This window comes from Somniosus microcephalus, chromosome 1, assembly GCF_052327205.1.
Source record: "Somniosus microcephalus isolate GS21.2 chromosome 1, FLI_Smic_1.0, whole genome shotgun sequence".
Classification (NCBI taxonomy): domain Eukaryota; kingdom Metazoa; phylum Chordata; class Chondrichthyes; order Squaliformes; family Somniosidae; genus Somniosus; species Somniosus microcephalus.
The window spans coordinates 400,035,461-400,049,812 of NC_140987.1; the positions used below are offsets into that span (position 1 = coordinate 400,035,461).

Consider the following 14,352-nt stretch of genomic DNA (forward strand, 5'->3'; position numbering starts at 1 on the left):
CGGACAGATGTCAGGAATCACTTCTTAATGCAAAAATGATCAACACGTGGAATGATCTGCCAAGTAAGGTAACCTTAGACTCATTCAGTTTGATGATATGATGGGAAGAATATCATTCTTTTCTATTCTGGATAAATGAGCTAAGATGGACCAAATGGCCTTCCTCATCTATAACTAACTTGTAATCAAAAAAGGCAGGTGGTAATTGAATTTGAGAGAAGGGGCAGGAATAGGAAAAGAGAATATAATTTTTTATTGGTACAAAAGATTGGAAATTGGCAGTAGACTTTTGGAAAAGTGTCTCTTTTCTGGCACAGTTAAGTAATACCCATCTGAAGCTATAGATTGTGTTACAGTCAGAGTGGATAAGAGAGCATGCATATGGTGGAGCTGACAGTTTATGTTAGATGAGGTTAGAACACGTGAAATAAAGCCACTGAAATATAAAAGGGTCATGACAAAGTGCTAAAACATGAGTGGAAGTGTGTAATTTGTGCAGTGGAGATGGGAGGGCAGGGGAATTGTGGAAGCATGGATGGGGAGATTTGTAAGGCTAGAAATAAAAGGAACAAGACTGGTAATGTGATGAAGAGGATTGAGAGTGCAGCAGCGAGACCTTCGGAAGAAAGGAGTGGAAATTGCTAACCATCATATGAGAGTAGGTTCAGAGCAAAAAAGATTGTGCAAGGGATTGTGACCAACACCACGAGTAGCTAAACCTCTTGGCTTGAGTGGTAGCATGGTAAGGGCCAAGATTGTGATGATGCCTCACAATACCTGGAAGAATCCCATGAAATAAAATTTAATTTCCAAACACAATTTTATTTTTAAAATAATGTCAGAAGGTACTAAAAGAAATAACTTGCATTTATATAGCGCCTTTCATGACCTCAGGATGTCCCAACTGCTTTACAGCCAACTTAACTACTTTTGACGTGTAGTCACTGTTGTAATGTGGGGAAACGTGGCAGCCAATTTGCACACAACTAGGTCCCACAAGCAGCAATTACCAGATAATCTGTTTTAGTGATGTTGATTTAAAGATAAATATTGGCCAGGACACACGGAAGAACTCGCTTGCTCTTCTTCGAATAGTGCCATGGGATCTTTTACGTCTACCCAAAAGGGCAGATTGGACCTCTGTTGTAATATCTCATCCAAAAGATGGCACCTCTGACAGTGCAGCACTCCCTCAGTACTGCATTTTAGTGTTGGCCTAGATTATGAGCTCACATCTCTGGAGTGGGACTTGGACCCACAACCTTCTGACTCGGAGGTGAGAGTGCTACTAAATGAGCCAAGGCTAACACCATGACTCTTGCTAGAATGCAGGAACAACATATTGTCATGAGAACTAAGTCCTCATGACTAACAGTTTGGCAAATCAACTTTAGTTTTGGCAGGCATTTTGGATAATGGGATTCAGTGTTCACATCATTATGTTTGCATTTGCAAACAAACAACACATTTCCAAAGCACTTTTTGTTAAAGACAGTGCCACTTTTGGTGAAAATCTAGTTTTGTAAATTGTTCAGTCTACATTAACAGCACTGTTCAAGAAGGGAGAGAATGATAAACAGGTAGCTATAGACCAGTTAGATTAATCCCAGTTGTGGGAAATTCTTTGAATCCATAATTTGAGATAAAATTAGTGAGCATTTAGAAATGCATAAGTTAATCATGGACAGCAAGCATGAAATTGTTAAAGGCAAATTGTGTTTGGCAAATTTAATAGTGAAGATGTGACCAATTGGATAAAGGGAATGCAGTAGATGTTGTGCATATAGATTTTTAAAGGTGTTCAACAGATGTCTGCAAGAGGCTTGATAAAAATTTGGACATATAATCTAAGAGCATGGCTAGAAAGTTGGTTGATAGGAAACAGAGTTAAGATAAATGGTGTGACTCGAATTATACAATGGTTGGAAGTCGTGTACATCGGGCCATTGTTGGGTTCACTTTTGTTGTGTGTGTTTATTTGGACTTCGGCATAGGGTGTACAGTCTTGAAATTTACTGATGACACAGAAGTAGGGGTTTTGGGAATCAGCGAAGTTGGCTGTGAAAGTCTTCAGCAGGACATGGATTGATTAGAGAAATGAGCATTTTGGGAAGGTACAAAAGAAATGGGAATATGTATGTGGAATGAACAGTGGGAACAATTTTGGCAAAGGCCGACAGATATGATAGACTGACAGGCTGCTTCCTGTGTTATAAATTGCCTTTCGTCGATTCCATCGTGTCCTTTCCCATTTGTTCAGCTTGCACATGGAAATTAATTGTCCATTATCCAAATGAGAAAAAGTTCTTGATTGAGAAGCTAATTACATCACTTGTATTATCTGATTGTAAACATTTTAAATTTCAATACAAAAGCAAAATACTGCGGATGTTGAAAATCTGAAATGAAAACGGAAAATGCTGGAAATACTCAGCAGATCAGGCAGCATCTGTGGAAAGAGAGAGTTAACATTTCAGGTCGATAACCTTACGTCAGATCTGCTGCCTGACCTGCTGACTATTTCCAGCATTTTCTGTTTTTTATTTCTAATTTCAAAATAACTGCATTAGTTATAGAATAAATATACAGTCAGCAACTTTAGTATTAAAGCAAATTTTGTGATTGAAACTGACTTCAGGTTGGGAACTGGGTTAACGTACCAAGAATATGTTGCTGGGGATACCTGATGGCCCTCGTTGGGCTGGGGGTACGTTTCTCCGAATTTTCCTGGCAACACTTCTAGACCCCACCCTCTTGCCCCACCAATGGTGCCAGATGGCAGCCGTCATCTTTATGCCCACCCACCCATGGTTTTGGACATTATGACACTCCTCCCAAGTGTTTCCGGACCTTAGGATCCTCTTTAATGTTGCTAAACTCCAGCTTCCTCAATGCTGCCAGACCCCGGTAACATCTTGAATATTGCTGGATCGTGGGACCCCATTCATTTGTGTTCGTGGACCCCAGTGCCCATTCCTGGTACTCAAAGGACCCCAGAACCACGGTTCCATTGTTTCTAGACCTCTCTCCAGTGTTGCTAGAATCAACTTCCCTGCCCCTATACTGCCTGATCTTGACTCACTGCTCAATACTGCCACACCCAAGGACTTCACGCCTCTCCAATACATGCACACCTCCTTTCCACTTCAAGCATACTCTAGCTTCCCCCTGCCCGACCCCAGTGATAGCACAGCCCAGGAATGTGCCCCTTATCAGACCCAATGATCTCTTCTCCAGTGCTTGAAGACAGTGGGATCTCCCCCAAAGGTGCTGTCATACAATGGGATTCTTTCCTCCACCCTGCCCCGCCAGCCAGCCATTTGCTGGATCCACCCCGTGTCCAAAGCTCCCAGAACAAGGAGCCATCCTCTTCGGTGCTCCCAGGTCCTGAAGTACCTCTTCTTCCTGGGCTAGAAACCCTCTCTCTTCCCCCCCGTGCTGTCAGGCCTCGAGACAAACTACATACATATAGCAGACCTCTTGTAGCATTGCTTATGGTTAGTTGGATGATGTGCTGTTTTATAAGAACATGAACATCCTACCAATTAATGATCATGTCTGTAAGGTGCAGCTGTGTCCTATTGAGACCACAAAAGTTTAGTTACTGTTAAGTAAGTTCTGGATGAGTTCATTGATTCAGAGTTTAATTGCAATTGCATCTTCAGAAGGTCAGAACCTTCACTTTATTTCTCTTTCCTTAAATGTGATTGTTCATGCCAATTAAAAGGCTGCAGACTTCTGACTCTGGTGTTTCTGTGTACATTCCAAATGACCCTTTGTCTTTATACTTTATTTAAATGTGAAGCTTGAAGTAGGACAGAAAATGTGAACCAGATGTACCCTTTTTATCATTAGTGAATGACCCATGGCGTTGTCCTTGGTATGTCTGACGATGCATTGTTTTAAAAGGACAGAACATATTGTGTAAAACGCAGTGTATTATTTGCTGCTAAAGTGTAGTTGTGTGTTCATTTTAGAGCTTCAAAATCCATTTGGATTAGTTCATTCAATGTTTATTTGCTATTCAGGCTAAAGATTAAAAGCTTGGCTTTGCTAGTGAGCAGGTCAATTAGAAGTTTGCAACTATTATGCTATTTTGTGTTCCTGGAGAGTTTTTCTGCACACTGCAAATTACTGCTTTTATTTATACTTACACCCCTCTCCCCCAATGTAGGACTGATACATTTTCATAAAACAGTGTATGATGTCTGAAGTATGATGAGCACTTCATATATAAACTTTTTATAATGTAAATATGTGCATATGTTCCATTCAAAAATCCTATGTAAACATTCCTATGAAGATTGTCATGTTTTAATGTCCCAGTGACGCTTCCCTGTAATGCCAGTACAGTAGGTGACACTCTACTGTATTGGAGAGGAAAGAAAGGGGAGAGGAGAGAGGGAAGAAAGGGGGTCTCTGACCAGCCTCCACCCATATTCCTTGACCTCTGCATTGGCTTCTGCCCTGCTCTCTCCTACGTTGGCTTGTTCTGCCCTCTCCTCCCATCCTGAACCTGGCTTTTCCTGATCCCTCCCAACCTTTCCAATCATCTTTGCTGCCCTTTCGTCAACTCTTTCCGGCTCGACTCTTTTCCCCATTGCCCAGGACTGGCTTTTCTTGCTGGGGCCACAGCTCTTCATGGCCCGCTGCCATGCCACCCAACCTAAACTGCCCCCAAGCCCTTGCTTCTGCTCGCTATTTAAAAGTTAATAACTTGGTGTGTCTTTTGATCTTAAAGCTTATAATTTAAATAACTGGCTAGAAACTACTTTCTCCCATGGGAGATAGATGTGCAAAGGATCGATGCTGTTCCACATTCACATTTTAAAACTAAACTAGAAAATCTCATACAAAAGTGTGTTCTCTACAAATTGTACGGCAAAGTATTTTTAATATCTCTGGCATTCAAGGCACTCATCGTAACATTTTACTTTCATTCAGAAGTCATTAGGTATTTAATGGGTTACAATTTCAGTGTAATTATTTTGAATGGAAAGAAAATAATGTGCATGGAAAATGAAAGTAATCTGGGAGCTCTGATAATAAATTGAAACCATCAGAACAGTGCAGTGTGACAGTGATTAAAACAAATCAGATGTTGACATATAGTAGAGGGTCAGTATTGAGCCAAAATAGTGAGGTAATTCTGCCACTTTATCAAATCATGGGTGCAACCACACTTAGAATACCGTGTACTGTTCTGGTCACTGTAGTACAAAAAGGATATTGCAGCAATTGAACGGATACAGAATAGAGCAACCAGAATGATGGAGGGATTGGATTATGAGGAGCAATTATGAAAATTGGGAATGTTCTCATGCAATGATGTGATTGCTGTTTTTATGATTCAAAAGGGACTAAATAATGTAGACCATGACGAGCTATTTCACCTTGTCCAGAACAGTAGAACCAGAGGACACAGCCTGCGTTTGAAGTGGGTTAAATTGAAAACAAATCTGCGGAAACAGTATTTTAGTGAGCGAGTGGTCAATCTATGGAACACGGTCCCAAGGGAGATGGTGGAACCAGATAATATGATTCTTTCAAATATCAATTAGATAGATTTCTTTCAGAAAATAATATTTTTGGATACAGTACATGAGTAATTTGAGACATGACATATGATAAATGCAGCCGGCTTAGGTGAAACAGGTTTCTTTGGACCTATGGTTCCCAAAGCGCTCCACCTCTGGAATTTTCTAGCCTTATGTCTGGGTCTGTTATGGACTAATTGATAGAGATTGATTTCAATGATTAGTCAACAACTCCATTATCGTTGTATCATGCAACTACCAGGACAGCAGAAGGCGAACTAGATAGACCTTGCTCTTTTTTTGTCGAGCAATTTCTGTGTTCCTGTGAATGTATACAACTGTGTAATCTATGAACTTCTTTGTATGGGTCAATTTCCAGCTTTCATTGTTGCATGTTAAATACCTATGAATCTACCAGTTTCACAGTGTCATCGTGCGTTGCCAAAGTCACTTCTGACTTCTCAAGTGTAGCATAATGATTTATGCATCTGAAATTCTGAAGCATCCTCTACCTGTAACTTTTCTCTAACATCTATATTTCTTCAACATTTGATATTTCAGTGCAGATGAAGTGCGCAGGAAATCTTTGGTCCTTAAATTCCCCAAACAGCAGCTTCCTCCAAAACGCCGCAGACGGGTGGGAACTACGGTCCACTGTGATTACCTAAATGTAAGCCTGCTTTTATTTCTACTGCTTCCTGAAGTACCGATTGTTGCTGTCTGAGACAAATTTAAAACAACTTACTGAATTATTAGAGGCTTACACAGGCTTAGAACAGTTACTAGTATAATTTTAATTTCAGTTCAAGAAATTCTACAATATAATTTCAATATCCTACTGCTTTATTCTCAACACTTTATTTGTTGAAATCTAAAAAAATGAGTGCAGGAAATGACAGATTACTAAATATGAATACACCCAGAAAGGGGGACTTGGTGTACTGAGTTAGCATGTTGTCCTTTAGAACAACAACTTGCATTTGTGTAGCATCTTTAAAATAGTTCATCTCAAAGGAACAAGGGATCTCGCAGCGAATGGATGCCAAGCAGTAATAGGTGAAGAATTAGGAAAAGTGAACAAAAGCATGGTTGTCGACATAGGTTTTGAAGGGGATTTTGAAGCTGGAGAGAAATTAAACAAGATGGTGAGGTTTAGGAAGTAACTCAAGACTGCACTGTGTTGATTGCTAAAGGCACTGCCACTGATAGTGGAGTGGAGGGGGGAAATACACAGGAGGCCACAATTGGAGGAGCAGAGGAAACGAGGATTGAAAGAGGTTGCAAAAGTAGGGTTAGTCAATGCCATAGAAGGATTTGCACTTCGAATTCAATGTATTGGAAGAGATGGGGTGCCAGCGGAGATCAGCAAGGATGGGTGAGTTGCGCTTCGCGTCTGATAGAATGCCTGCAAAAATTTTGGACAAGTTAAAGTTTATTTAAGGTGCAGCACAGAAGGCCAGTGATGAGCGTGTTGGAGAATTGAGCCCAAAGGTGACAACAGTGTGGATAAATGGCAGTGAGAGTGAGATATGGACAAAGGCAGGCAATTTTGCAGAGATGGAAATAGGTGATTTTGGTGATAGAATAAGGGTTTTAAAGCTTAGCATAAAGTTCAAACAGGACACCAAGATTGCCAACATCAGGTTCAGTTTGAGGAAGGGCCAGGGAGAGGGATGGAGTCGGACAAGGATACAGAGTTTTTGGCAGGAGCCAAATAGGATGACTTTGATCTTGCCAAAATTTAAGTTGGAGGAAGTTCTCGATCGACTACTACTTCAGATTTTTGGGAAAGGGTTGGTAATATTTTGACAAACTGGAGGTAATAATTCAGCCAAGCTCAGATAGTTGTGTAGAATAAGAGGTGATTACGTTTATTCTGGTGATCAGAGCTCTTAATGCTGCAAAACTGTTCAATTTTGTTTCCTTTCTCTCTCAATAGAGACCTCACAAGTCCATTCACAGGCGACGGACAGACCCGATGGTCACCCTATCATCTATATTGGAAGGAATTATCAATGACATGCGAGACCTAGTAAATGTGAGAGTTCACAGATTTTATTTAATTTAATGCTTGGGAGAGGGAAAAGGCAACAGTTAGAAAAGTGAAATGTGAGACCGGATGAGCACAGCAGATTAGCATGTTTTGTTTTCACCTCTTGGACCTGCATTAAAATCCAGCTCAGACTGATGGGATGAAAGTCTTTCCTGGCTGTATGGGTACTATACAAAAAGTTTTGGGAATCTCGATCCAGTTCCTTGTGGATATGGGCTCATAGCACAAAACAGCCCAATTGGTATCTGTGCACACTAGCTTGAGATAGATGGTTTAGAAAATAAGCCCTTTGAACCTTGTAGGGATTGTAGCCACTTGAGGAATGTGCTGGAAATGCACTATTCCTGTTAACATGCGCCATCATACCATCCAGTTCAGTTTTTCCATTAAACTGTTTTAAGATTAGCTGCGTTAGAGGAAATTGTGTTGGTTCAGACAAGAGAGATGTTTCCGTTTCATTTGACCTTCCATATTAAGTTCTCCTCTTGCTCTTCCCAGACTTATCCATTCCACACTCCAGTTAACGCGAAGGTTGTGAAGGATTATTATAAAATTATCACTAAACCAATGGACCTGCAGACCTTGAGAGAGAATGTCCGCAAACGGATGTGCCATTCACGAGAAGAATTCCGAGAGCACGTGGAACTTATTGTAAAAAACTGTGTCACTTACAATGGTAAGAGCTGCAAATGATCACTACAAAATCATTTATATTATTTACTTAAAGTTCACGAAGGAGCCGTGAATCATATTGTAGAAGGGTTATGTTTCTGATATAAGGAGTTGAGTAGATGGGCAGACAGGCAACAGGTGCAATTAAGTGTTGAAAAATATGAAGTAAGAATAAGGAAAGGAAAATAACCTTAAAAGATAACATTATAAGTAGGCTAGAGGAGCAGAGGAACTGGCGTGCAGTTACACAAGTCATTAAAAGTGATAGCACAAGTAGATAAGGCCATAAAAAAGGCAAATAGAGTTCCTGGTTTTGTGTCTAGGAGCATAGAAAATAAAAAATAAGGTAATGTTGAACTTGTACAAGGCCTTAGGCCACATTGGAATAATTTGCACATTTTTGGGCACCTCATTATAGGAAGGATATAAAAGCGATGGAAAAGGTGCAGTACAGATTCCCTAGGCTGTTACATAGAGTAAGGGATTAGTTATAAAGAGAGGGTTGACAAGTTAGGGCTCTGTTCATTAGAATGAGATGGTTAAGGTGTAAAGAGATGCTAAATCTTTAAGATTATGAAGGACTATAAGGTTGAAATAGAATTGTTTCCACTGGTTGGTGAAACAGTAATGTGAGGGCACAAATTCTTTGTCGTAAGGTGGTCAGATTATGCAATTACTGAAGTAGAGTCCATAAATTCTTCTAAAAGGGAATTAGATAGTTGCTTGAAAAAGAGGAATATTAAAGGACATGGGACACGAGAAGGAGAATATGATTAGCCTGCGTGGCTTATGTGGCGAAAAACAAGGTACAGACTTGACGGGCCAAATGGCCTGTTTCTATGCTGTAACATTCATTGAGTGAGCTGGAGCTCCATCTGGTTGAGTAAAAGGGAGGTGGAGTAATTTGGAAGCTGGCAGTTTTGAAGTGGAGGTTGTGCACATGTATGGATGGATAAGTGATGATGGTCATGTGAGGAGAGCACAAAGCAGGTCGGTGCATGGTCACAGAAGTGATATGTGAGTGTCTACACTGAGTACCTGTTTGCTTCTCTCCAGGTGTGAAGCATCCTCTGACCCAAATTGCCCAAAGTATGGTGGAACTCTGTGACATGAAGTTCAAAGAGGTGAGTAGTAAGACTCGTTCTGTGTCAACCTGCTGTGTGCTTCCCATTGCAACTTATAATCTCTGCTTTTTTCACTCTTGTACTGTGGTTAAAATAAATGAGAATGCTTAAATATTTATAAGAATATGCAGTAAAATTTGAATTAAATATTTATAATGTGAAAGCTGTGTTCCTTCTTGTTCATTTTCTGGAGGAAAACTTTTCGCTCAAGTAGTCATTCTCACTTGAAAATATTTTTGATGTACCATTCATGAGAAGAATTCTGTGAGCATATGGTAATCATTGTAAAAACTGTACCCTTTACCATAGATAAGAATTAAACTGGCCAAAATCTGCTGAGACACTGAAAAAGGACTCACTCACTCCCCAAAGGATTTGTGAAGTGTAGTCACTGTTGTAATGTGGGAAACACAGCTGCCAGTTTGTGTACACGGTCCCACAGAGAGCAATCAGTTATTTCCAGAGAATCTGTTTTACTGATGTTGGTTGAGGGATAAATATTATAGAATCATAGAACGTTACAGCACGGAAGGAGGCCATTTCGGCCCATCGTGTCCACGCCGGCCAACAAAGAGCTATCCAGCCTAATCCCACTTCCCAGCTCTTGGTCCGTAGCCCTGCAGGTTAGAGCATCCCAAGTGCACATCCAAGTACTTTTTAAATGTGGTTAGGGTTTCTGCCTCTACCACCCTTTCAGGCAGTGAGTTCCAGACCCCCACAACCCTCTGGGTGAAGAAATTTCCCCTCAAATACCCTCTAAACCTTCCCCCAATTACTTTAAATCTGTGCCCCCTGGTTTTTGACCCCACTGCTTGAAATAAAGAGTAGATTTGCCTTTCTAAATCTAGGCTTTATTAACCTTAAAAACCCAGCAGCACATCTTCAACACCCAGTCCCAACCAAGGCTGTAGAGAACTGAATTTAAGATGGCCACCACAAATCACATGACATCAACTACCAATGAGTTTACAGCATATATCTCAAGGCAGGAAACAGGCAACCAATCACAATACTTCTTACAAAACAAGAATAATCACCACACTGCTAAAGGAAATAGGTCCTTTCTATCCACTTTATCTATGCCCCTCATAATTTTATACACCTCAATAAGGTCTCCCCTCAGCCTCCTCTGTTCCAAGGAAAACAGACCTAGCCTATCCAGTCTTTCCTCATAGCTAAGATTCTCTACTCCCAGCAACATCCTTGTAAATCTCCTCTGTACCCTCTCTAGTGCAATCACATCTTTCCTCTAATGTGGTGACCAGAACTGCACGCAGTACTCTAGCTGGGGCCTAACTAATGTTTTATACAGTTGAAGCATAACCCCCCTGCTCTTGTATTCTATGCCACGGCTAATAAAGGCAACATTCCGTATGCCTTCTTAACCACCTTATCTACCTGGTCTGCTACCTTCAGGGATCTGTGGACATGCACTCCAAGGTCCCTTTGTTCCTCTACACTACTCAGTGTCCTACCATTTAACGTGTATTCCCTTTCCTTGTTAGCCCTCCCCAAATGCATTACCTCACATTTCTCCGGATTGAATTCCATTTGCCACTGTTCTGCCCACCTGACCAATTTATTGATATCTTCCTGCAGTCTACAGCTTCCTTCTTCAGCATCAACCACACAGCCGATTTTAGTATCATCTGCAAACTTCTTAATCATACTCCCTATATTCAAGTCAAGATCGTTGATATATACCACAAAAAGCAAGGGACCTAGTATTGAGCCCTGCGGAACCCCACTGGAAACAGCCTTCCAGTCACAAAAACACCCATCGGCCATTACCCTCTGCTTCCTGTCTCTGAGCCAGTTTTGAATCCAACTTGACACTTTGCCCTGGATCCCATGGGCTTTTAACTTCGTGATCAGTCTGCCATGTGGAACCTTATCAAAAGCCTTTCTAAAGTCCATATGCACTACCCTCATATTGGCCTGGACACGGGGGAGAACTCCCCTGCTCTTCTTGGAAATCATGCCAAGAGATCTTTTACGTCCACCTGAGACGGCAGACAGCACCTCTGACAATAAAGCACTCCCTCAATACTGCACAGGATTGTTAGCCTAGATTTTGTGCTTAAGCCTCTGAGACTGGCACCTGTCATTGATTGAACATTGGGTAAGTCTGTTTTCTGTCCCTCTCCATCTCCCTCTCGACTGGCATTGTGGCCCCCATCGAGTAGGGAAATCCAAATGTGAATATCACTTGAGTCAGAGATTCAAACTTGGGTCTCCAATGCCCTGACAATCCTCTTTATAATGTAAGATTTTATTCAATGGGTTTATATGTGATGGCTTCATTGGGAGAGGATTATTTTTTATTATATTATAATGTTAAGTAAGGTTCAAGATTTTATTTGCTTCTATTAGAAAGAAGATAAACTAGTCCGCCTGGAGAAAGCCATTAATCCTCTTCTGGATGATGATGATCAGGTTGCCTTCTCCTTTATACTGGATAACATTGTCACACAAAAGATGATGGCTGTGGCAGATGTAAGTCAGACTCGATGTGTCTGTCTCCTCTAAAGGACAGATTCAAATTAAATTGTGAGAACTGTTATGATCTGTATTGTTAATACTTTTCCTTCCTCCTGTCAGTCCTGGCCCTTCCATCATCCTGTTAATAAGAAGTTTGTTCCTGATTATTACAAAGTGATCACAAATCCCATGGACCTTGAGTCAGTGCGAAAGGTATGAAAATTAACCTGAAGACTTGTTGGAAGATTATGGAGTTTCTGCAATCACTTGTCCATTCTATCATGTAGTTACTAAAATCTCTCCATGTCTTTGGTGTTGCAGAATATTTCCAAACACAAGTACCAGAATCGTGAGGTCTTCTTGCAGGATGTGGAACTTATTCTCTCCAACAGCATCAAGTATAATGGTAAAACCCATAGCATGTCTTTTCACCACAGTCCCATCACGACATTTGTAATCAAGGGTCGTTAATTTATTTTCTTAATTTAATGAGCGCAGTTCAGTCCTTTAACTCCCTCGTATACGTGGAACTGTAGGCAATTGGGCTTTGGAGTGCGGGCGGGTGGGAAGAATGAGCTACAGGCTGTGGCTAATCAAAAAGTGTGGGGTTGCTGTTGTTCAGGGGGGGAAATGTAAACAATGGTTAAAAAAAAGCGACCATCAGCAGAAAAAAGTGCTCAAGAATAAATTGTAATATTTTTCTACTAACACAAATAAATTAGAAGTACAAGTTGAGCGTCCTGAATCCGGCAACCTCGGGACTGAGGCCGAGCCGGTTTTCGTGTTTTTCCAGACTTCGGAACGTGTTTCTGATGTCCGAAGTCCGAAAATATCGCAACCTGGGCTCGGGCATTTCCAGACTTCGGACATCAGAAACACGTTCCGAGTCCGGAAATGCCTGGGCCCAGGTTGCGGTTTGACGGTGTCCGGATTCCGGAACATCTTATGGATGACGACCCTGCCACCAATCGTCCCGGATCCCGGAACTCCGGAATTTGGACGCTCAACATGTATACACAACTAGTAAAAATGTTGGCGTTATTGACATGTAAGAAACATGGTTGTGAGCAGAAAGTGGGTCTGAAATGGAGAAAGGAGATACAACAGTGCTTCTCAAACTTTTTTGACGGTTTCCACCAAACGTTCTCATAGCCTCTCCCCCATAAGGCATGTTTTCTGTATATGGATTAAAACCAAAAACCACCTGGGAAAGGAAGGCCACTCCACTCTAGCCAGCTGGCTTTGAAAAGGGAGACCCCTTCTACAGTTTGTTAGCAAAAAGGAGATTTTTTTTTTTGCACTTGCACATTAGTGATCACCCTGACTTGAGAGGCCTGTATAATTTAGGTAGCATAATTAAAATCCTTCAAGATAAAATATTAAGTAACTAAAACAACGTTACAGATTGAGGAAGGTTATATTTTCTTTTTTGTGTTTCTTGTATTAATTTGTAGCAAGTCCTCTTTCGTTTACTCTGGTCACAAATGATCTGGAAATGGATACTATTAGTAATGTTACAAAATTTTCTGGTGACAGTAAACATTGTGGTCAATTATCCAGTAAAGAAGAGATAGAAAGTATCCAAATAGACCTGCCAAAGGAATAAAAATTGCGCTTAATGTGGAGTGAGGTAACGCATATTGCTACAAAATATAAGGAATATGTGTATGTAATGAACGAGATTACATTGACAGGAATGGAAAATGACAAAGGGTTTTGTTCACTGATAGCATCCAGTCAAGATGAAGTTATTGTTTTGAAAGAAACAACTTGCATTTATGTAGTGCCTGTCATGATTTTGGGACCACCCAAAGCGCTTCCCAGCCAATTTAGTACTTTTGAATTGTAGTCACTGTAGGCAATGCAGGGAAATGCGGCACCCAATTTGAAATAGCAAGGTCCTCCAAGACAAGAATGAGGTAATTTACTATATAATTTTTTTTTACTGATATTGGTTGAGGAATAAATGTTGACCAGTACACTGGGAGAACTTGAATAGTGTCATGGGATTTTTTACATCCACCTGAGAGGGCAGACAGAACCTTGTTTTAACATTTCATCCAAAGACAGCATCTCTGACAGTGCAGCACTCCCTCGGTACTGATTATGTGTCTCTCGAGTGGTGCCTGAACCCACGACCTTGTGTCTCAGAGGCAAGATTGCTGCCACTGAGCCAAGGTTGACAAATAAGATCTTGGGATGCATCACAGGGGCACTTGATTACAAATCAAAACGGGTTATTTTAACACTATATATCTGAATGGTGAGACCACATTTTGGACTACTTTCTATCTTAATCACCCTCAAAAAGATATAAATGTATTGGAGAGGATGCAGAGTAGAATGACTAGGCAGATTGAGTTAAAAATCCAAATGACAAGGATAGGCTGAAGAACCTTAATTTGTTTTCACTGGAGAAAGGAAGATTGAGAGGCAACTTAATTCAAGCCTTCAAGATGATGAAAGGAAGGAATGATACTGATGT

At 40.8% G+C, this 14,352-nt stretch overlaps 1 protein-coding gene across 1 annotated transcript in view; it reads left to right on the top strand.

Moving 5' to 3' along the window:
- Nucleotides 1–14,352, top strand: part of taf1 (TAF1 RNA polymerase II, TATA box binding protein (TBP)-associated factor) — a 125,895-nt gene that overhangs the window by 90,540 nt on the left and 21,003 nt on the right. The window contains exons 29-35 of the mRNA XM_085998007.1: nucleotides 6,099–6,207; nucleotides 7,477–7,575; nucleotides 8,089–8,266; nucleotides 9,319–9,386; nucleotides 11,760–11,882; nucleotides 11,988–12,080; nucleotides 12,189–12,273. Of these exons, the coding sequence (XP_085854133.1) occupies nucleotides 6,099–6,207; nucleotides 7,477–7,575; nucleotides 8,089–8,266; nucleotides 9,319–9,386; nucleotides 11,760–11,882; nucleotides 11,988–12,080; nucleotides 12,189–12,273 (755 nt within the window). The remainder of the gene's footprint in view (nucleotides 1–6,098; nucleotides 6,208–7,476; nucleotides 7,576–8,088; nucleotides 8,267–9,318; nucleotides 9,387–11,759; nucleotides 11,883–11,987; nucleotides 12,081–12,188; nucleotides 12,274–14,352) is intronic.